General features: G+C 32.8%; 4 protein-coding genes across 5 annotated transcripts; 2 read left to right on the top strand and 2 right to left on the bottom strand.

Annotated features, from left to right (window-relative positions):
* Window positions 1-211: 211 nt before the first annotated feature.
* LOC133303488 (protein ORANGE, chloroplastic-like) lies at window positions 212-4,861 on the bottom strand. The gene is made up of 8 exons (XM_061503405.1): window positions 4,563-4,861; window positions 4,297-4,411; window positions 3,414-3,530; window positions 3,172-3,258; window positions 1,827-1,903; window positions 1,451-1,578; window positions 736-872; window positions 212-464 (listed from the first exon to the last, which is right to left on the bottom strand). Exons 1-8 carry the CDS (start codon window positions 4,754-4,756, stop codon window positions 387-389), a joined length of 933 nt encoding a protein of 310 aa, XP_061359389.1. The 5' UTR covers window positions 4,757-4,861; the 3' UTR covers window positions 212-386.
* Window positions 4,862-5,166: 305 nt separating this feature from the next.
* On the top strand, window positions 5,167-8,732 carry LOC133303497 (chloride conductance regulatory protein ICln). 2 transcript variants are annotated; one of them, XM_061503415.1, is made up of 7 exons: window positions 5,167-5,373; window positions 5,469-5,592; window positions 5,680-5,797; window positions 5,919-5,978; window positions 6,066-6,148; window positions 6,232-6,315; window positions 8,308-8,732. In XM_061503415.1, exons 1-7 carry the CDS (start codon window positions 5,228-5,230, stop codon window positions 8,377-8,379), a joined length of 687 nt encoding a protein of 228 aa, XP_061359399.1. In that variant the 5' UTR covers window positions 5,167-5,227; the 3' UTR covers window positions 8,380-8,732. The 2 variants fall into 2 exon arrangements, with proteins under 2 accessions (XP_061359399.1, XP_061359400.1); XM_061503416.1 differs by having other exon boundaries at window positions 5,169-5,373; window positions 6,066-6,125; window positions 6,230-6,315; window positions 8,308-8,730.
* Window positions 8,733-10,365: 1,633 nt separating this feature from the next.
* LOC133303492 (small ribosomal subunit protein uS10y-like) lies at window positions 10,366-11,761 on the top strand. The gene is made up of 4 exons (XM_061503408.1): window positions 10,366-10,460; window positions 10,556-10,693; window positions 10,882-10,995; window positions 11,406-11,761. Exons 2-4 carry the CDS (start codon window positions 10,582-10,584, stop codon window positions 11,546-11,548), a joined length of 369 nt encoding a protein of 122 aa, XP_061359392.1. The 5' UTR covers window positions 10,366-10,460; window positions 10,556-10,581; the 3' UTR covers window positions 11,549-11,761.
* Window positions 11,762-18,929: 7,168 nt separating this feature from the next.
* LOC133303482 (UDP-glucuronate 4-epimerase 2-like) lies at window positions 18,930-20,276 on the bottom strand. Its single transcript, XM_061503395.1, has one exon. The coding sequence runs from the start codon at window positions 20,274-20,276 to the stop codon at window positions 19,023-19,025; it is 1,254 nt and encodes a 417-aa protein (XP_061359379.1). The 3' UTR covers window positions 18,930-19,022.
* Window positions 20,277-22,976: the final 2,700 nt, after the last annotated feature.

Genomic DNA, 22,976 nt, shown 5'->3' with positions numbered 1-22,976 from the left:
TCTTCTTACCATCCAATTAGAGTCCGAAAAGGACAACAGTTAGAAACCCAAAAGTAGTGATTTCACTGTTTACGATATCTGAAGTTGCGAATGGCTAGAAAAACATAAGAACGTTCAGCACGTCAGTATAACCAAAATCTAAATCGTTTACCCAGAAAAAAGGTTTTGCAGTCATTGTCAAAAAGTAAGCATAATAGCTTCTTGCTGCACCATTTTCAATTCTCAAAAATAAAGGGAAACTGTCTTCATATTCTTAAGCGCTTTCTTTTTCATATTACGTATTTATACATATTTACAAAAATTCCATTATTCCACCACGTAAACATGTACCGCACAAATTATACATTTCCAATTGCCTGCTTTGGATAACTATCTATATTAAATCTCTAATCAAAAGGATCAATTCGTGGATCATGTTCGCTTGCCATGGCCATTCCAGTGCAAAGACATGTTGGACACATAACCTGCAACCAGAATTTAGCATGACAGTTACAAAATAATTCTCAACAATCACTGTTGCGGCGGACATAGCAGGTAAACTAACATATACCCAATTAGTCAAGGTCTAGACATGAAAAAGATTTTACTACTATTATTATTATAGGTAATAATTTTAATATTATTAAATTGAGCAACATCAAGCTTTAGTTATGAAGATTATGGCAGTTCTTGAATATAATTAGTGCAAAGCTAACAAACAATGAAGTCCATACTCCTAAGTTCTAAATGACCAACCTTGCCAGATCCAGAGCAATTTGAACATCTCTCAGTTTTTGGTGGTGAGAGAGGCCGATCACCACCATTGACTGTGGATACTGGTTCAATCAGAACTAGTGCTCCTGTGCTTGAACAGCGAGCACATGCAAGATATCCTGAAACAGAGCAAAAGTATACTGGGTATGTCAACTTTCTTGCAGTTAGCTTAACCAGATAAATTATTAAAATCTCCATTTGGCAGACAAAATGCAACACAAACTATGAAAGCTGAGTGATAACCCATAAATAGTTCATCACGCTCTGCATTATGTTTAATAAGGACTTCAGCTAAGCATTCTAACCAACAATCCTCTGCAACTGAGTTATCACAGAAAGTAGAAGTGTCCCACTTTGACACATACATGGTGGAAAATCCATCATATAGAGTCAGGGAGTATCAGGAGAATTCTCCAATACTACGAAGAAAGAAGGATGATCGTGAAAATGATTTGGAATGATACAAGAACGCGTCCAAGCTTCATTTGGTTCTGTGATTTATATTTCCCTTGCTAATTGCAATAGACAAAATTCTTGCTTCACCACCTCCTCCTTAGAAGTAGAAATTAGTAAGAATGTGCATTAAGAACGGAAAGCAGACCAAGGGAAGAATGACAAAATCCTTCAATTTCTCCATTCAAAAGTTCAACCCCTGATATGCGAATCACAGAAAAGGTTTGGACTTCAGAAATCTTACCAGTACCAAGACAATATTTGCACCTTTTCTGCTCCTGCAGTTTTACATTGTTTATCTCAACAACCATTAATGCTGAGATTACTCCAACTGCTCCTCCAGAGAATGATGCCACTATGGGATCAACCTGACTAGAATATCCAACAGAATTCAGTTCGGATATGAAACAATAAATAGAATGCACTGATATTCATTTCAGCAGCAATGAACTGAAACTAATATCCATACATAGACAAATAACACGTAGCTTCAATTCATAAAACTCCAATATTATCAGATTTTGGGACTACAGCTGTTCAAATATGAAAGCACTATTTTCCATTGCTCACTCAAAAGAATTAAGTAAATAGGCAACAAAAGACCAGGAAATGGGCAATACCTCAACTGCATAGGCAGATGGACATTTTGAATAAAATCTGCATAAGATGTACCCCCTATTCCAAGTTTAAGCTCCAACTGGGAATTGAAACGAAATGAGAGGAGTTAGAAAGACTAAAAGTTGAAAAACTATGGAATTCATGTTTACTAAATGCACAAAAGATGGATAAAAATAGGAAATTTGTACACCAAATTTCAATTCATTTTAACATTAAGTATGAACTTCATATGAGTATATGGAAGTAACTTTTTGCAAGTTAAGCATGATATATTAAAAGGAAGATATAAATTAAAACAAAAAAATGCAGTATTCATCAATTTGCAATGCTTACTATGCATTATCAATAATAATATTATCATTGCTAAGACAATAGTAATAAGGACAGCGCTTTGACGTTAAGTGATTAGTTACTTGTAAAGTGCTCCCCAAGTAAAGGGAATGGGAGACTTAAATAATGCAGTTGCAGCATTACCATAAATAGAGGTATAGGGTCAGCTTGTGTATTGAACTATTATGAGTAATTAGTAAATATTGTAATCTTTGTCTGTGCTCTTCCCTTTCTCTCTCTCTCTGAAAAGTCTCTTATTTAAATCAACTAAAATTGAAATTCATTTTTTTCTTATTGATAAGAAAAATTTAATGTTACAGATGGTTCCTTTTTAGTCCTTTTCTTATTCATCTCCCCCCTCTCCTTATTTTCCCCTTCTTTTTCTTTATCTCTTTTCCCCTTCCCCATCTTTTTTTTTCTCTTACTTATTTATTTATTTAATTTTTTCCACACCCTTTTTATTTGTACTTATATATATATATATATATATATATATATAAAATCATTTCTCCGGCTGCTGGACGTCCAACAATAAATCTTACACTGTTGATTGGTTATAATTTCCCGCATTTAATATTTTCACCCACCTTAATATGGTTATGATTCTCCGAATTTATTTGATGGACGTCAAGCGGCTGGAGAAAAGTACAGCCCATATATATATATATATATACACTTAAATTTCATTTTTTATTTTTTTTCAATCTCTTCGTATCTTTCATTTGGGTTCATCTACCACCGACCTCAATTAGTTTGGGATAAAGGTGTTGTTGATGTTGTTAAGAAAAATTTAATGGAGCAGAGTATGTAACATTACGTTTCTTTCACCAGTACAAGGGTGAGATTCACATTGAGGATAATTTTCATAAAAAAAGTAAACATAGTCAATTGCTTCAAAGCTAATTAGATAAAGAAAATTACAATGGGAACAAACAACAAAGAATTTTCCTTGCTAATTTGAAATTTGAGTGCATATACAAGCTTGAAAATACAGAACTAAGTGCAGAAAAACCTTACACTGGGTGCAAGGAGACCACCAAAAAGAATTATCCCGGCGATAAGAGAAAAACAGGTTGCATAATATTGCTTGAGGTTTGCTGAACTCTGTAAATAATATACATATATATTAATTACCATTTTTGCCAAACCCTTGCAGTGGAAATAAATTCTTCATAATCATTAAGAACAATGACAAAATCACTCTGACCTGTTATTAAATGCATAAATGAGATAATTCGAACTAATTTCAAGAAACTTACCAAAGGAGGCAAGAATGGAATGAATGATGGGAAGTTAGGAAGCTCATTATCTTGCTCTTCTTTTGAAAATCCAATTTCAGCATTTTTAATCCTTTGCTGTATCCTAAGCCTACGAACCTACAAAAATAAGAGGGTATTGCTTATGAGAAAAGGGCCTCCCAAATAGTAAAATGCACAAATGTCAATTTGGATTTTGAACAGGTTCTTTGTATTAAATATGGAAATTCGATGAAGAAAAAATATGAGATCAACATAATTTTAATACACGAGGATAGAACCATAGCCAAAAAAAAGACTGCCTAATATCTATTATACAAAAGCAGAGCAATTATAAGTAATAAAATATCGAACTGTAGAACCCTTTCTCCCAGAATGTTTCACTGTAAGACCTTCATTTTGGAATGAAAGGTTCCTACAAACAGCAGCAGTAAGAAAGATATCTACTGTACTAAAAGTCCAAAACCATCAGAGCACCAAACATAAGATGTCAAGATTCAGAAAAGCATCCTATACTTGCATATTAAATATTTCCAATAATCCTTCCTTCAATATTAAATTTTATTTTTTGATAAATTCTACATCTGACCTTCATCTTTGACTTATGAGTTACAGCTATTTAATAAATCAGAGCTCATACATAACATTAACATCATCACTAGTCAAGGCACTTAAAACAGGGTTGGGGCTGTAATGCCATGGATAAACAGCAATAAAGACAAAAGGAGCTTGCTAGGCAACTAAGCCACCTAACTTTATCCTCATCATAAAATGTTTCAAGAGAGCTAGATCTAGTAAAGCTCACAGATTGATTGCACACTGAAGATGATTTCAATGATCTGCTAAGCTATGCAATGCACTAACCGCAGAAGATGGAGCTTCTCACCTCTTCCATATGTAAAAAAATTTTGTTCCTCCGACTTCGAATGTTATCCTGAATTTCTTGAAGTTCCATCTTGGCAAAATCTTGCACTGTTTCTGGCCCTTCTATGATGCAGAATCTGAAGTAAATCAGAAGTAACAAAGTGAATACTATCATTTTATTTTGGTTATTCATTCCCAATTTAAAAAAAAAAAAAAAAAATCCACTCATCCAGGTTTTGCAAAGGGTCGATTAGAGGTGTGGTGGTTATGTTATGGCAGAAAGAATACCCAGCAGAAGCGTTTTTGTCGGTAGCATCAGAATCGAGAGAGGGTGCAGCAAAAGAAGAGTCGGATTCTAAAGCCATCAATCGCCATCTTGGGGTGTTTACATGGATGAATCTGTTGCCCCTGCAACGAGAATCGCACAATTTAAACGAATTTATTGAGTATGAGATCGCAGCAACTCGACCCAAACACAGCATCCTCCCAAACTCATACGACTAACTTCAATTGAAACTTTGAAACAATAAAATGGATCTAATTTAATTAAATTAAGGTTGTCGTTTGGAGGGTACTAATGGATTTGCAACGTGGAGCCTGCAAATAGGCGTGGGGTTTTTCATAAAATAAAAAAAAAAAAAAACGGTATTTTTAGTGGAGTGGAGACGGTCACTTCAATTCAGATTCCATCGCTAAATCCAAATCCTATGAAAAAAACAAGGATAAATGGATAATTATTTATATTTTTGTATCAAAATTAAAATAATAACGGGGAGGGGGAGGCATTTACGATTTTTCATATATTTGGGGGGCGTTGTCAAATTAAAATAAAAACGAGGACTAAATTATAATTTTGAATTTGAAGGTTCATAGTTCATACCCACTCCTCCAAAACCCCTTGAAAACCCTAGACCTGAGCAACTAACTGAGGGAGGGAAAAGCAGAAAAAAGGAATGGGTTTGGGGGTGAGAGTGTATAGCGGAGAACCTGTCCTCGATAGTGAGAATGGGGAGGAGTTGATGCGTGTGCAACCTGGCGTAGACATAGTGTTGGGCAATCTTCCTCGTGAGTCACACGGCACGCTCTATATTACTACCAAGTATGCTCTTTCTCTGCTTCCTTGCAATTTCACAAATTGTCGTTTTTCAATTTCAATTTCATAGTAACTGATTTTGCTCTTTCTTTTGCTCACAGGCAAATTATATGGTTGAGTGACGTAGACAACACTAAAGGATATGCTGTTGATTTTTTATCCATATCACTCCATGCTGTCTCAAGAGACCCAGAGGCCTACCCTGTTCCTTGTTTATATACCCAGGTATACATGCTTGCATGCATCCTATTTTATTTCATTATTCCCTCCTGTTATGATTCTGATTCTGATTGGTCTGTTTTCTTCATCAAGATTGAAACAGAAGCAGATGACGAGGATAATTCCGACAACTCTGATTCAGAATGCAATGGTGTCCAAGATTTATCCAACATCAGAGAGATGAGGCTCGTTCCATCTGATCCTACTCAATGTATTTTCTTATCATTACCAGCTACTTTACATTCTACTAACATGGCATAGCGTCCTGCTTGTTTTCGTTAGTTCAAGATTTTCTTATGTATCAGTATCACTCTTCACTTCATTGTTTCCAGTGGATGCTATGTTTGAAGTTTTCTGTGAGTGTGCTGAGCTTAATCCAGAACCAAATGATGGTCAGTATTGTTTTAACATACTGTATTCAACACAAACTCTTGTGTTTTCTTCTTGCCGAGTTGTTTATTTTGATACTGTTCTTTTAGAGGAAGGAGAAGAGCATGATTGGGTTTTCAGCGCTGATCAGATGGAAGATGAAAAAGCAGGTATATGTGGGGGCTTTAAACTTGTTTCCTAATACTTTGATAGGATTTATTCTTATGTTTTGTTCTAGTTACTTTATTATTGTTAAACCTGTTCTTTTTTCCAGAGGAGGAAGGTTATATCTCTCAGAATCCAGCCAACTCTCTTGGTCACTCAAATGGAGACCATGACCTAGCTCGTACGGTACTTGAGGTTGGGTGTTCTTTCTTTTAATTCTCTATCTACTTCTGTTTGTGCAGTCTGTTATTCCGACATTCTGACTGTTCTAGTGTATAAGTTTCTGTAAATTCCATGACTGTTGCATTGAACTTGTCCATCATTATGTTATGATATTTTTTGGTGGTTTATTTCTCTAAATTATGTCTTTGTGGTGCTCTCCTTCATTTTGCGTGTTTATTTCTCTCCTTCATTATGTTTTTTCATTTTGCTTGCAAGGCATGGGGACATAGGGATAAGCAAGACTGGGGTTATTAGCGTGCGAGTCACAATCGCGAATTTTATTAACCTGAAGTTTTTGTTTTGTTATTATCTTTTTAATATATAGAATGAATGAAATTACTCTTGCCTATTAGGATTAGGTAGCATTCTTTGTTAAAAGGAGATGTGTAGAATTGTAACTAGCTCTGAAGATTAATGTGCAATGCATTTTATAACTTATTATCAAGTTTGGCAAAATCTATTTTTTCCTTCTATTCTGGTATGCATGAAACACTGTATGAGGCTGTGAGCTAGATATATAGTTGTAAAAAGTTGTTACAGAACTTGTCATGAGAACAAGATAGACAGGGATTTCATTTGGGCTTTATTCTACTTGTGACTTTCTTTGTGTGTGTGTGGGCGTGGGTGTACTATGTAGTTCCTTGAGTGCATCAAAAGATCTCCATCTTCTTTTTTCTAATTCCACTTTCTTTAAGAATTTTATACTTCTCACTTGTGGTGTTTCAGAGTGGTAGAGAGGCCCTGAGTTTAAGCCCTATATCTTTTTGCAAAAATAATGCTTTGTTGATAAGATCAATTTTATGATAATTTGATTAATTTTAGGTTGTTGAATTGCTCGTTTGGCTCTTTTTTGTATCGTGAATTGTATCAAATTTTAAAATTTATAAATATAATGAAAAATGATTTAAAAACATATATCATGTAAGTTATATGTATTAGTTTGACGTTTCTGTTTTCTAAGTTGTTCTCTGTTTTTCTGAATGTTTGAAAGCGAAAGTCTTTGTTTTAGTGTTTTCTTGCACGAGCCTCTATTCTTGAGCGTCCTGAAGTTTGAATGTTCTAAGTTGTTCTCTTGCACAAGTCTCTGTTTTTGTGTTTTATTTTTTTCTTAACATATTAATTTGAATGAAATTCCATACTCGAGTTAATTTGAATTTGAATGTATCTGTTTCCCTAATCTTAAGTGACTTTCTAGATTCGTATTAACTTGAATTTTGAATCGCTTTTGAGTCATATTGGATTGAATTCTCTATAATTGTTTCAATTTCCAAATTAGGAATTACAAATTTTGGATTGAATTTGGAATCTCAAATTTTGATACCATTCACAATATGATCCTGAATCGCACGATTCCAGGTTTTATGTTATGATACATGTCTCCAATTTGTATCGTTCAACCTTTGTATCGACTTGTATCGCACGATACACTTCAATGTGTTCTGATAGAACATAAGCATAATGCTATTTATTGTATTTTATTTTTTGAATTTCAAGTTCTTTGGTAATAAGAGATTCATCCGAAATTTTCTGAAATCCCTAGCTGGAATATTTATTTTCCGAGTATGTTGAAAAAATATATGATTTTTGAAAATGATAACAGAAAAGCAATGTATTGAGTCTATTGACTGGTTAAAGCATATTTTATATTTATGCAATATTGTATCTCTTCTTGATGATGTGGATATTCACCATGCTTGTACAGCCAATGCACATTATCCCAAACCTTATCTATACCTGTGGCTTGTGAAGTTTGAATGAATATATACCTGGAATTTAATTTGCTTTGTTCTTGCTTATCTTGGACGTACCTATGGGATTGGGTTGTTTTTAAGAATTGGTGCTAGATCAGCAAAGTGTCGCCCTTATATGATCATCTGTAAATTAGTGGAAACCTGTGGTGTTTGTCAGTTTGTATAACTCGTTTTCTCTATGATCCCTTATTTCTATTCGTTTAATTTTTTGCAGCTTCAAATCAATGATCAACGGTTTGAGGATGCAGATGAGATCGAGCATGATGTAGATGGCACCCATCGTTGATGCCCGTGTTTTCCTCAAAATTGCATATTCTAGTGTTGTCCAAAAGTCATACCAAGTGTTTGTTATGCAGTCCTGTTCTATATATGTAAACTAAACATTTGACTAGATGCGTAGAGTGGTTTACTTGAACCTTTTTCTCCTTTTTCTATATAGAAGAAAGCAGCTGAATATTGACTATAAAGCTGTGATGCCTCTTTATGTGGGAGAAATTTCCGATGCCGATAGGATTTGCAACTTTGTGTATAACCTCGTAGCAGGTTCAGATAGAACCAGGGTCATTCATTCAGTAGACTTAACCTTGTTTGGATTATTTATGGAGAACTGTTTTGCAATCAGTTTCGCTACAGCGCCCGCTGCTCTAGCTATATGTTATATGACCGTGCCTAAGGGCATATCGGTTGAAGTAGATTCTTCTTTTTGATCAATCAAAACCCTTCCCCAAACTGTACAAGCTAGCTATTTCACTTAACTCATATAGTATGGAAATACATTCATTTCCTATGCATTGATTTTCGTGCCTATGTTATATATGACCGTGCCTAAGGGCATATCGGTTGAAGTAGATTCTTCTTTTTGATCAATCAAAACCCTTCCCCAAACTGTACAAGCTAGCTATTTCACTTAACTCATATAGTATGGAAATGCATTCATTTCCTATGCATTGATTCTATTTATGATACTATCGGAGTCAGAATTTTAATAGAATTCAATGGAAGTTAAATGGAAGAAAGTGATGAGAATTACTCACTTATTTGAGTCAACGCCCATGTACATTATGTTGGCAAAATTTATTATAAATTTTTTAATTTTCGAGCATTTAATAAGAACGAATTCAAAAAATTGTATCAAAATGCATTTAAAAAGCTACTCTTCATTTTGGGGGTTACAATGTATTTTGGCCGTGACGATATGCCAAAATGTTGAAAAGGCAAAAGATGGGGATGTTTTGAATTACCTCAAATGCTTTTGGTATCTGCTTCAATTGATTATTTTCTCCAATAGCATACTAATTGCGTAGGCGTACCAAACCTAAGCTTTGAAGGTACAGTAGAATTTCGCGTAATGTTGAATGCTTTTGGTGCTTATTACCCTTGATTATCCAACACCTATTCTTAAATTTCGATAAAAATGAATTAAATTTTGTTGATTTTTTTTTAGTTCTCTAGCATTCCTCATTTTGGATTGCAAAAAAATAAGAGTGAAGAACTAATTTCCAAAAGTTTGGACTTTTGGTCACAAATAAACCAGGAAATTTGGGATTATAAGAAAATTATATATAACGTTCCGAATATATATTACAGATTTAAAAATTTGTTTAAAATTAATTTTAAATATAAGATAAGGGAATGATTTAATGGTTGTGAAAGTTTAACAAAGTTCAAGTCTATGAGAATGAATTTCATTTGAATAGTTGGAATAAAAAAAAAGAGTAAAGATTCGAAAAAAAATGTACGAGAAAAACTCCATTTTTTTTGGTAAATGAAAAACTCCATTTTTAGTCTTTAAAAATTACACTCGCTATCGATTTGGTTTTCCCTTAATAAATTAATTTTATCAATTTCGCTCACGGAAGTTTATTTTTTATTTTTTAATTCTAGTCTATCTTTTAAATAACAACGGTAAATAACATGTGAACATTTTGAAATAGTTTGATGAAAGGATTACATTATTGGACATTGTGTATCAAAAAAAAAAAAATTTGTTGGACATTTGAAATTTAAGTGATTATTGAGTTAAGAAAAGTAATCTTTAATACACTAAATTAAAAATAATTAAATATATATTTCGAGGGTTATATTTTTAAACTAGTTTTTGAGTGAGGGATTACTAGATTATTATTTCTTTTTTATAATGTCCATTGAATGTTTTGTTTGTTTTGTATTTGTAAGGGAAGGGGTTACAACCGGGCCAAGCTTAATGTTTTGATATAGATAACCCGGCCCACTTATCTAATCCAATTAAAAAAATAATCCTAAAACGACGGATATAAAATCGAAATCCTGAAAACCCTAGAATATGTTTCCATCGTTCCCATCTGCAAGAGAAGAGAGCATAGCCGCATTTTGTGTCTAACTCTCAAGGTATCTCATTGTGATTCGTGATACTGTGCAAGTGTTCTGTTTCTTCTGATTCAATTTTTATGTTTACTTTTTTTTTTTTTTGTGTGTGTGTAAAGGGGACCATAGTTGCTTCGAGGAAACAATGGCTTACGCTGCTATGAAACCCACTAAGCCCGGCTTGGAGGAGTCGCAGGAGCAGATCCATAAGATTAGGATCACTCTCTCCTCTAAGAATGTCAAGAATCTCGAGAAAGGTATCTATGTCTCCTCTCTATTATTTCCACCTTGTTTTGGACTTGCTCATGTTAAAAAATTTACTCTTTCTGCGTTTTTGGATTCATAGTCTTAAATTATTATTTTTTCTGAGTTTTTTTTTTTTTTTTTTGGTTTATTACTTGAATTCGGTTTTACATTTCACTGTATTTTTTTTTCTTATTGATAGTTTGTACCGACTTGGTTCGTGGTGCTAAGGACAAGCGCCTCAGGGTCAAGGGACCTGTTAGAATGCCAACTAAAGTTCTTCTCATTACCACTAGGAAATCCCCCTGTGGAGAAGGTAATCTTACTTTAAATTGATCCACTATGTGTGTGGTTAACTTGCCCTTTTTGTTACGTGCTATTGCCTGCTAGATTCTAAACACAAATATAGTTTTATGATATTGGTTTTGAAGGTACACGTATCAATTTAAAAGTTGTTTAGTGAGTGCACACTGTGGTTATGTTTTTTCCTATGTCCTTCAATCTTCCTTGACTTATGTCTCAAATTTGGTTGTACTTTATCTTAGCGAGAGATATGTGATTGGTTCTTGTTGGTTTTAGATATGTCATTGAAGAATTGTTTTAGTCTTGGCCTTGATTATTGTAACTGTCCTGACCTGTTTCAAATTCTGGGTGTATTTTTGGATATTGTTTCATTTTTAATGTATGAGATTCTGTCTTGTGTTCACGACCTGCTTCTGGTTTCAGGTACAAACACATGGGACAGATTTGAGCTGCGTGTGCACAAGAGAGTCATTGACCTCTACAGTTCCCCTGATGTTGTTAAGCAGATTACCTCAATCACAATTGAACCTGGTGTGGAGGTTGAGGTGACCATTGCAGATGCTTGATTTTGTCCTAATTTTTTTCTCTGCATCCTAGTTTATTTTGTAATTTAGCCTCTTGGCTCGGGATATGTTGAGTCCAATACATTAGGGTTAATGCTTTTCCTTTTTCCATTAAAATTTTTGAAGTTCATTAATTGTGGTAATGACTTGATTATCTTTTGTTTTATGGTTGTGGACATTAATGAATACCATGAGAAATGTCATTCCAAATTATTTTTAAATTTTTTCATATAAATATTGTAAGCTTTGGTTTGATGTTATATCACATTTTTATATCCCTTGCAAATCCAATGCTCAAGATGAACCTATGGGGCGTTTGGTAGATGAGAAATTTTTTTTGTCCGGGAATCTTAATTTTCAAAAATATGATTTTTACATTCAGTATACGTTAATATTTGAAAATTAAAAATTTAGAAAAATTTAGTTTTCCAAGAATCTCTAAGAATTTCGCGTAGCAAACGGGCCCCTAATGTAACTTACTTTTGAAGAAAGGAAATAACGTCAGGGCAAAATGTTATTGGAAGGTGGTGTTATGTAACATGATTATGCGTTTGTATAAATTTTAAAAAAGTGCATTTTGATATAGGTTTTTATAGTTTTTTTCCCATAAACTGTCATTTGTTTTTTTTTTTTTAAAAGCAATAAAGTTTTTTATAAGTTTTTATAATAGAATAGACTTTTTTAGTTTAAAAAAAACAGGAACAAACGGGCTGTGTTGTTAAATATTTATAATTGTTGATTTTAGAATGAAAGTTTAGATGAGAATTAAGTAATTAATAGCTAATAAATTTTTGCTACGATACTCAATGATAAAATGATGGTACTGATTTCTTTTATTTTGCTTGTATTTTAAAAAAAATAATAATGATGGTACTGAAGTGATTTTTGTAATTCATTTAACAAATATTTTAACGTTTTGTAATATGCTCAAGGTTAACCATACAACGTTGCATAGTAATATAGGTCTATTTGACATGTATCAAGAGCTAAGCTTTTGTTCTTTTCCATTTGGGTTAAGGGTAATACTTCTCTTATGTTGCATAAGAGAAGTATTATCTCATGCTCAAACAAGAGTTAGGAAAGAGAAACAAGTTAGAAGTGAGAGAAAAAAAATCTTGTGGGACCCATTTGAAAAATGTGAGTGTAGGGTTAATCTATTGTGTATAAATTAGTGACTCTTCTGCATTAGCGGAAGAAAAATATGCTTAAATTTCTCATTATCCAAAAATGGAAATTTGAATGCACAGTCACCAGCCCATAATCGAGTTTGAAGACGTCAAAAGGGAGAGTTTTTTTATTTTTTATTTGGTTTACAGGGAGAATTTCTTCTGCAGTGAGTACTGGGTACTAGGGTATTGCTTTTATTTTAAAAAAATAAGTTACAGACTATGTATTTTTGAAAATATATATGCATAATATTAAAATTATTTTTTTTTCCCTTTCTCCTCAAGAAACATGTTATAGGCAGGATGTAGGTATTACGAGAGCATATTAAATATTTTCGTCAAAAGCAATGTTATTAAACTCGATCATTGATTTGGTTGAAATAGTGGATTAACCGCATGATCCAATAAGTATATGCAAATCTATAATTTATATTAAAAAAATTATAAACATATTTAAATACCTGTAAAAAAATAATACTAATTTTAAATATTTTAATATAAAAATTAATAAATTACATTATTATTCAACAAATGATCAAACAAACATATAATGCTTGTGAGTCTGGTTTAGTATACGACATCTCTAGATATAAATTAAATCTTAATTCCTTGAGTCTACAACCAAGATAATATTAATATCGTAGGTATATAACCTATGTAAGTTAATAAACAAATCACTCAAATATTTCAAAAGAAAACAAATCATTTGTGAATTTAAAAAAAAAAAAGATTTTCTTTATGATTTTTTTTTTTGGAAAATTTCTTTATTTATGAACTGGGTTGGATCACCGGTTTTCATCAAAATTAGCCGAATTGCACTGATTCGCATCGATTTCAATGCTTGGCCGATTCGTTACTTCACCCGAATTAATTATATGACTGGTTTATGAGTTCTTAGGTCGACCGAGTCAGCCAGTCCGGATTTATTAACTCACATTGATTAAAGAAAAACTTAAATAAAAAATAAAGATGTTTCCGAACACTAAAAGTAAAGGCAGTGAATTTTCTTTACCATTTCGGTTAATCTATTGTGCATAAACGAGCGACTCTTTTATACTGGCAGAAGGAAAAGGGTAAAAATTAATTGTGTAACTCACATTGATTAAAGAAAAACTTAAGTAAAAAATAAAGATGTTTCAGAACGGTGAACTCTCTAACTCCTGCGGACTAAGTGCTTGCCCTTGGCCAGTATCAAGTTTTTTATTATAGCAACGCCTTTCGGTTTTGAAATATGGATAATTTAAGTATTTCTCTTTTAGATTATTTCAGTATTATTTTGTTGTCAGAGACACCTCAAAGTATGTTAGGAAATTTGATATAATTGGCTTGAAATTAAAGATTAAGGGTAAAACACATTCGTATGAATAAAAGTAGAATGACAATTGGACTTTTTGAGTGAGCTGTTGTGGGTTTGTGTAAAGCCATAGATATCTCCCTTAAGAGATATAGCATGTTGATATAGGGGTGCTTTCAGCAATCAAAGTAGGAACCATGGCTTTGTGGGAGCTTTCCATGTGTCCATGGTTATGGTAGTAACAGCTCATAATAAGATGAATAATGAGAAGATAAGATACCTTTACTTTAGCAGAGGAAGATGGTATATAGAGAGAAAATCTGTTCCACCTAAACCTCGTCTTGTCACTGCACAAGACTTGTTGCTAGGGTAAAGGTATGGGGTGCTCTTCTAAAAGTGGCCTATATATTGGGTTTAACCTGTGGACCTATATAGTGGCCAGCCAGAACATTGAGAAAGCAAAAGCATTTCATAAAAAAAAAATCTTTTAATTCTTTTTTCAAAAGGTATTTCAAACTAATGCGACATTGAATGTATGAGACAAGTTCCACATATAGGGCTTAGTGTCAGCATACAAGTCCTGCACATTGATCATGTGAGGCTCTTTGGCGTACAAGACTTAGTGCCAACGTGGAAGTCTTGTACATGTATGTATATGAAACTCCTGTACGTTTGTAATACGGGACTTAAAAGATTGCCATAAAAGTCTTGCATGGTCAACATGCGAGACTTCCATGCTAGCACTAAGTTTCGTCAACGTGAATGATTTTCACACTGGCACTAAATCCTTCATTATTAACGTGTGAATTGTTTCGAACAATAAATGTGCGAAACTGACCGTATAAATTAGAAATATCTTCTTAAAAATAAATCAAATTAATATTTTTTTTTAAGCGCTTTTGTTTGGCTAAAAAGCTGAAATATAGGCTTGAGCAAGAGTTTCAAGGATAGTTAGTGCTTAGAGCAGAAAATTTCAAGGGTAGGATTTTATTTTGTATTGTTTATGTTTTTATTTTATTTTTAGGGGAATCATGGGTTTTCTGCATTGGAATCTAAGATGCGATTTTCTTTTTTAAAAATCTTTTTCATTTAACATAATTAAAGTTAGCTTTCAAATGTGCAAGTTTGTTGTCCTACCTAGAAGGTACAGCCCCAAGGATTTTTGCCAGGGTTCAAAGTCATCAAAACTGATAAGATTCAATGAAATATTGAATGCTCATTTCATCTCTACTTAAATAAACGTTAATGAATTTGTTTTTCTTTCTTTATATTTGTTCTTGAATTTGTTTAAACTCAATGCATTCAATATTCTTAATTTATAAGAAACTCCGTAACAATCGAATAAATTAATCCCATTTGACTAGTATTAAAAACTCCTTGTTTTTCTTAACTTCTCTTTGTTCTTGAATTTGTTGAAACTTTCATTAATACAATCAATATTCGTAATTTGTAAGAAATTCTGTTACAATGGAATGGAATAAACTAATCCCTTTAATTAGTATTAAAACTCTTCATCTTGTTAGTTATAAAATTGGATGGACACATGTATATTCAGGAACATGCTCATTTTCACTCGATAAAGAATCACATGTACTAGAGAAATTTGTTTTTCATAGTCTCTACGTTAGTTCTTCAATAAGCATAATGCAAGTTCAGGTTGCCACTCTCTTCATATTTTCCTTTGTTTCATGTTGTTATTGTAAGAAATTATTAGAAGTTCCTGTAGACAGTACCACTATCAACGTAATGGATTATGGTGCGGTTGGAGATGGCCAAGCAGATGAATCCCAAGTAAATCGTTGTTAGATTTTTCTATTTATGTTTATTTTTGTTTAAATTGAATAAATTTATTTTCGGCCAAGAAAAGTGCATTAATTTATCTGACTCCACAATCAAAATTTGCTGCTTAATTCTTACTATTTACTTGGACTCGTGGGATTATAATATGCAATACAAGGTGTTCCTCAAAGCTTGGAGTGAGGTTTGTGGGATGAATAATGGTTCTGCAACCCTTAAGGTACCACCCACGAAAACGTTCATGTTGAATCCTCTTGAATTCAGAGGTCCCTGCAATTTCTCTTCGGTTCATTTTCAGGTTGGTAACGTGTAGCAGGTATACTGACCAAAATGATGACATCCGGTATATGATGACATCCGGGATACTGACCAAAATGTCACTGTTCATCAATTTTTTTACCTAAATGTCACGCGAACAATGTTATTTCTCAATCTGCCACGGGGACAAGTTCGCTTCCCGGTGTAGCGAACTCAGTTTGCTGACGTGTCACATTTTTAGTGGATAACAAGTATTAAATTTAAAAAAAAAAAAAAAAAAAAAATGAAGGTTGCCTAGCATGTAGGCGAACTTGGTTAAAATCAAGTTGGTGTCCACTAGAAACGTGACACGTCAGCAAACCGAGTTCGCTACACCGGGAAGCGAACTTGCCCCCGAGACAGATTGGAAAATAACACTGTTCACGTGGCATTTAGGTAAAAAAGTTGGTGAACAGTGACATTTTGGTCACTGTTCCATGATATCCACATGCATCTAACTCTCTATCTTCTTTTTTTCCCCCTTAAAAAACACTTAAAAGTACTGTGATAATTTTGAAGGTGAACCAGCTATTAAAATTCAGGTGGCAACATTTAGCTACCAATTTATTCAAAGAAATGTATGCATAGTTTAGTTACCATTGGTAATAATAGGCGAAATGTTACGTATTAAAAGAGTATTTTGGCATTTTATTGAGATTGATTTTTAAGAGAGCATAATGCTGGTAATAAGTGTTTGTGTATAATTTACAAGCTCAAACCTTTTCTTCCAAGGGTCAAGCGGGAAATAGTCTTGACTTTCCTTTGACCAAACTACAAATTGACCAGGATGTGACGTGACATATCGTGATGTAAATGGAACTTCTGCTAGTGAGACAGCGATCAATTTGGATTGCGGCACGGGTGTAGGGTGCACTGATATCATCATGGATGCAATTAACATAACCTCAACTTCTTCAGGATCAAAGATAGATGCTTCCTGCAACAATGCACATGGAATAGCTTATTCTACTTCACCTAATGTGTCTTGCTTGTTGTGGTAGTTGTTTTCATTGGCTCTCACATTTCAATCATTCCCGCAATTTGCTATTTCTTCAGAAAATACAATGTAGAAACTTCAAATAAAGGTAGAATGCTTTTCCCAGTTTCGAATTTTAACATACCACTCAACATAGGTTGTGATTTACTAATTTGCCAATATCTCAAAAAGATATTATTTTAAAAAACACAATATTAGCAATAAAGAATTTCTTTTTATGTATACAAAGACCAATTTTGACATTGATTTTTCATGTATTGAATAATGTACGCAATCTTATATAAGGAAAATACAATATAGATTATATAACCACAAAGTGAGCAAGAAAAGAGGATAATTTACTTTAATAATTAATAAAGTAATGACTTTCTCGTACTAATTTTATTACTTTAATAAGTTTATAAAAATCAACATATAAAATAAAATTGAACAAGGCCTTAAATCAGCCCAAACATGTGAAGACAAGAGGGATGATATGAATCCAATCCAACACAGCATACAGATGTAGGTACATCTTTATCTATTGGGGAAAGTTTTTGAGATTAAGTGGGAATAATAAAGAAAAGCAAGGGTATAAATGTAAAAATAATTTTCCTATTTAGAAAAAAGATGTATCCAAGTGGATACATATGATGTATTGAAAAAAATTTCCCTGTATCATGTGAACTCCAAAATAAATAAAAAAATAAAATAACAAACAAACAAATTAGATCGATATATGATTCTTGTCCCCCATTCACGGCGCAAGCCTAACCATTCTTGAGTGCAGTCTATCCGTGAGCGCATGCTAATCAGAAGTTTCCCCATTACACTGCTAATTCTCGCACAACATACTGATCTCAACAATCTGCTCATCCCATTCCATCAAGCACGCCTATCTAAATTATGTTAACGTTGGATAAAATGGTTTATCAGATTTTCATGAACTTAAGTGAACATCTATATTATTACTTTTAAACAGATCAAGTTCACATTGTGCAATCAGGTATCCAAGAGAGGAGTAAGTAAATTATTAATAAATTTCAATTTTGTTAATTAAACAAGATAAAAAATTTATGGAATTTCAAAATGTCATTGGTTGTTTGCAAATATCCTAATGATAAAGTGTTAAAATTGGATATCTAACTGGATATATTCAATTCAACTTGATTGAGAATACAGGGCTTGCGATTCCAAGAAAAAAAATGCATTAGAAGAGATAATGTATTATATCTGACAGGTATTAGAAAAAAAAATAAAAATAAAAGGGAGGAGTATCACATTAAAGGATGGCAAAATTAAATTTATATTCATTGATTGATTACTATAGCTCCAGTAACATTATTAAGAACATAATTTTTTATAATTTTCGCACATCATAAACCATAATTCTTCGTTCCTTAGAAGAGATGACTAAAGAATAGTAAAATAATCTATTTCAGTTATCATAATATCTATTCACCTCAATTGGCATCTTCATATTAAGACGAAACGATAATTTCAAAGTTCCAGTGGACTCCCATTAAGCACAACATCTGAGGTAAACTAACTTACATAATAAGATTAGAGTTGTGTGTTTCTGTGAACATTTGGAAAAATATACATTAATTCCAGAATATAAGTGAAGCCCCCTTAAGAGAACATATAAAATTGAAGTTGCTCTTAAATTACCGATCAACATATGTTCAAACCTAAGATTGTACATTTCCAAAACTACCAATGACTTTCCAAACAAAAGTGTAAAATCAGAAGGAAAAGAATACGTAGGCGAATAAACATTTGGTTGCCAGAGACATTTAGCATACCCTGTAAAATTGTGGAGCAACCCCATGATCTCTGTACCGGACTTTTCATGGAGAAGAGTAAAGCAAGAACAATTTGCAAAATTAAATAAACCGAAAAACTAATGGAATTGACTCTACCACCCATCCATTCCAGTAATGCTCTTTACCAAACACTCTTCTCCCCAGATGCAGAATAGTACTCCATATACCAATTCACAAATTTCTTCAAACCTGTTTCCAAATCTGTGCTAGGCTTGTATCCAAGCTCCTTTGTGGCCAAGCTTATATTAGCATGCGTGAAAAGAACATCACCATTTCTAGGCATTGGCAGCATTTTCTTCTTTGCATCCACCTTGAGCAACTTCTCCAGTATGTTCACAAGCTGTGTCACAGACACAGGTGAAGTGTTGCCAAGATTGAAAACCCGCAACTGTGCTGGCCCATTCTTCTTCCCACCACTGCCAGTACTCTTTTTAGCAGTGTCCAATGCCCCTAAACAACCCTTCACAATATCATCAATGTAAGTAAAATCCCTAGCAACAGATCGATGATGAGGACCTTCAAAGATGAGTATTTGCTTCCCTTTCAAGATATCCCTAGTGAAAAAGAAATACGCCATATCGGGTCGACCCCAAGGGCCATAAACAGTGAAGAATCTCAAAGCAGTAATTGAAAGGCCATAAATATGATTATAAGTGTGTGCAATTTCCTCACCAGCCTTTTTTGTTGCAGCATACAAGCTTGCAGGTTGATCCGTTCGATCTTTCTCAGAAAAGGGTACATTAGAATTGAGACCATAAACAGAACTAGATGAAGCCCAAACAATAGCAGGTTGTGGGTTCGCAGATTTACACACCTCGAGAACATTCACAAGGCCAGCAATGTTGCTATTAACATAAGAGGAAGGGTTCTTCATTGCGTAGCGTACCCCAGCTTGTGCAGCCAAGTGCATCACGTGTGTGAATTTCACCAATTTGAATAGAGTTTTCAAGAGGGTAACGTCGTTGATGTCTCCCTCGACAATGAAGATCCCTTCTCGTGTGAGGACATTGGTGCGGTCACGCTTCAAAGAAGGATCGTAGTAACTATTGAAGTTATCAATGCCAACAACCCCATCTCCACGCCGCTTCAGAGCAATCGAGACATGGCTCCCCACGAAACCGGCGGCGCCGGTGACAAGTACCCTGAGACCGGCTTTGGATGAAGCAACACGTGGGGTCGCAGATTCAAGAACGGAACTTTCCCAGTCAGCTCCGCCGCGGAGGGAGCGGCGCGATGGGGAAGAAGCATTGGAGGGTGGATATCCGAACAAGAAAAACACAATGAAGCTCAGCGAGATAAGGGAACACAAGAGAAGCTTGGTAATGGAAAGAGGGAAGCGCGCGCTTCGATGATTGCTCATTGGTTTATCCACCATTTTCGATTGGGAAACAAAACAAAGAGAAAATAAAAACAAAAATAAAAAAACAAAACAACAACAAATTTTAGTTTTAATGAGTGTCGGTTGTTACTTCTTTTCTCAATTCAATGATGGTGTTTTTGGATATGTCATTAAAACAGGACAGAACAGAACTGTTACTGTTACGTTAATTTACCTTATCGCTATCCGGGTAAATTCAATTCTTTTTGGGTAAATAATTTGGGTTAGGTACTTATCCATTCAAGTAGAGAGAAGGGGTTTTAAAAATTAAGATAAGACATAAAAATAAAGTTTGGAAAAGAGTCAATCTTATTAGGTGAATATAAAAACAGCAAGAGCTGTTTTGGGATGCGGACGATCTAGTGATATCAGATTGTTGCATATTGCACTCTGCATGTGACTCCCTAGTCCCTTTCGTTTCAGTTTGTTTCTATGTGCAAAACTTACGCCATCATTTTCCTGCTCAATTAAATCAAAATTCGAAAGAAACAAAATTTTAATTTAAATATTCTAGCCAACATTGCAATTACATATGAGGATTTTTATAAAAACACGAAATTTGTTAATTGAGTTCGCAGACTCTTGGAGTTGAAAATGTTAACTTCTGAAAATAAAATTATTTCACACCTACATAGGAAGAAGATAACATCTGATTTTTTTTTTCAAACACAATAATTTCACTATTTAATTGAAAAAACTCAAGTAATTTTTAATTAATTTTAATTTTTTTTAAAATTTACTAAACTATTATCATATATAACATCATGGATACAATATAATGATTAAAGCATAAAAAATATTTGAAAATTATATTAACCTTATATTTTAAACTATTAATTCAAAGCCATGCTGTTTTAAAAATTAAATTTTAATTGATAATTACTGTATAACATTTGAACCTAGATTTAACCGTTGGTAATATGCAATTCCATTATGAGATAATAGATAAGATAAAGTAAATTAAAACTTACGTTAATATTTAGTTAAAGTTAAAATTTCGAAAATTCTCCATTATTAGTGTTATATATTCAAATCACCAACCAAAAATAAGAAAGTAATGTTAAATTATTTCAAACAGTTGTTGTACTTGTTGCAATGTATTTACATGTCATTTTACCCCATAAGATGATTGAAGCTTAGTTAAAGTTATTTGTTAAATTGCTTACAAAAAAAAAAGTTATTTGTTAAATCTAAAATAAATTATACCACTGCAAAATTTGTGAATACTTTTCTTTTTGGTGTGGAAATTTGTGAATACTTATTTTACTACGTCTAATACTAAAATATATTATGATATTGGTTAAAATTACGAATCTACAATCTTATTAGGTGAATATAAAAACAGCAAGCGCTATTTTGGGTGCTGGCGATCTAGTGATATCAGATTGTTGCATATTGCACTTTGCACGTGACTCCCTAGTCCATTTCGTTTCAATTTGTTTCTATGTGCAAAACTTAGGCCTTCATTTTTCTGCTCAATTAAATCAAAATTTGAATAATCAAAATTCAAAAGAAACAAAATTTAAATTTAAATATTCTTGCCAATCAGCGGAGGAGTCAGAATTTAATTTTAGCCGGAGTCAAAAAATTTGACATATCAAATTATCAAAATATTTATTGCAATTACACAAATCTACTATAAAAAATTTGACATATCTCCATGCTAACATTTTAATTTTTTTAATAATATAATATATTTATGATATATATTATTATTCACTTAAAGACATATTCTGATATCATGATTTGTAACACTAATTGTCAAAGTAATAGATTGATGTTATTTTAAAAATAATAAATATTTATTTTAAATTTAAAATATAATATATTAAATTAGTAAAGAAAGTGCAAAATATATGTATATATACATACATGAAATTTTCATGTGATTTTTTATGAACATTTTCATGTAATCTTTATGAACATTATTTCATGTGATGTTAATGAAAATTTATTTCATGTGATATTTGTGAATAAAACTGTTTATCATTTATATTTCAATTTGGTTTGTGCCTATAAACTTTAGTTTGCAACTAATTGGTAGGCCTTACAGGCCGTATTAGATTTTTTAATTTTTTTATAATAGGTCAGACCAAACACATAAATCAAGTCTTTGATAAGCTAATAGGCTAGTATAGGCTCTCAATATTTTGTATAGACTTAGGCTATCAAAGCCAAAGCCTAGCTTAACCTGACCTCATTTACACCCTAGCCGTGACCTGTGAAGAACATAAACGTAAAGAGACAAAGCAAACTTCACAACTAAAAAAGAAACATGGAACAATCAGCAACAAATGTCTAAAATTATTTAAATGACATTAGATCCACATAAATCATTTAATCAGTGTTTAGATATTTTAAAAAATTTAAGAATACAAAATAAAATAAAATAAAGAAGATGTTAATGTGTATGTACAAGAAATTTTCATACTCCATATATATTATATATCTTCATTGATTTTTTTTCTTTTACAGTTTTCACTGATTAATCGCCAAAATTTTCATTCCTGTTGTGAGATCAAATACAAATAACACCAAGAAACAATTCAATTTCATTACCAATAGCAACTGTAGCTCTACATTAAAATAATTTTTTTAAAAAGATAAACGTAAAACAACACTCCATTTTTCAAAAGAAATAAAATCAATAAATTCAACCACACAAAAAGAAAGTTTTAAATAAAAAAAGGGCGTTAA

Source organism: Gastrolobium bilobum, unplaced genomic scaffold (assembly GCF_033153095.1).
Source record: "Gastrolobium bilobum isolate Gb01-03AN ecotype WA unplaced genomic scaffold, APGP_CSIRO_Gbil_v1 utg4957, whole genome shotgun sequence".
In the NCBI taxonomy this organism is placed as follows: Eukaryota; Viridiplantae; Streptophyta; class Magnoliopsida; order Fabales; family Fabaceae; genus Gastrolobium; species Gastrolobium bilobum.
This window is presented reverse-complemented; position numbering and strand designations above follow the sequence as displayed.

What these genes read in the sequence shown, in the direction of transcription:
- LOC133303488 (XM_061503405.1), bottom strand. Translation starts at nt 4,756, where the DNA reads ATGCTGTGTTTGGGTCGAGTTGCTGCGATCTCATACTCAATAAATTCG. An exon ending in GACAAAAACGCTTCTGCTGG is followed by an intron (nt 4,412 to 4,562) that starts GTATTCTTTCTG and finishes GATTTACTTCAG; the next exon opens with ATTCTGCATCATAGAAGGGC. An exon ending in CAAATATTGTCTTGGTACTG is followed by an intron (nt 873 to 1,450) that starts GTAAGATTTCTG and finishes GCTCTGTTTCAG; the next exon opens with GATATCTTGCATGTGCTCGC.
- LOC133303497 (XM_061503415.1), top strand. Translation starts at nt 5,228, where the DNA reads ATGGGTTTGGGGGTGAGAGTGTATAGCGGAGAACCTGTCCTCGATAGT. An exon ending in TTCCTTGTTTATATACCCAG is followed by an intron (nt 5,593 to 5,679) that starts GTATACATGCTT and finishes TTCTTCATCAAG; the next exon opens with ATTGAAACAGAAGCAGATGA. An exon ending in TATGTGGGGGCTTTAAACTT is followed by an intron (nt 6,149 to 6,231) that starts GTTTCCTAATAC and finishes TTTTTTCCAGAG; the next exon opens with GAGGAAGGTTATATCTCTCA.
- LOC133303492 (XM_061503408.1), top strand. Translation starts at nt 10,582, where the DNA reads ATGGCTTACGCTGCTATGAAACCCACTAAGCCCGGCTTGGAGGAGTCG. An exon ending in TGTCAAGAATCTCGAGAAAG is followed by an intron (nt 10,694 to 10,881) that starts GTATCTATGTCT and finishes TCTTATTGATAG; the next exon opens with TTTGTACCGACTTGGTTCGT. An exon ending in GAAATCCCCCTGTGGAGAAG is followed by an intron (nt 10,996 to 11,405) that starts GTAATCTTACTT and finishes TTCTGGTTTCAG; the next exon opens with GTACAAACACATGGGACAGA.
- LOC133303482 (XM_061503395.1), bottom strand. Translation starts at nt 20,276, where the DNA reads ATGGTGGATAAACCAATGAGCAATCATCGAAGCGCGCGCTTCCCTCTT.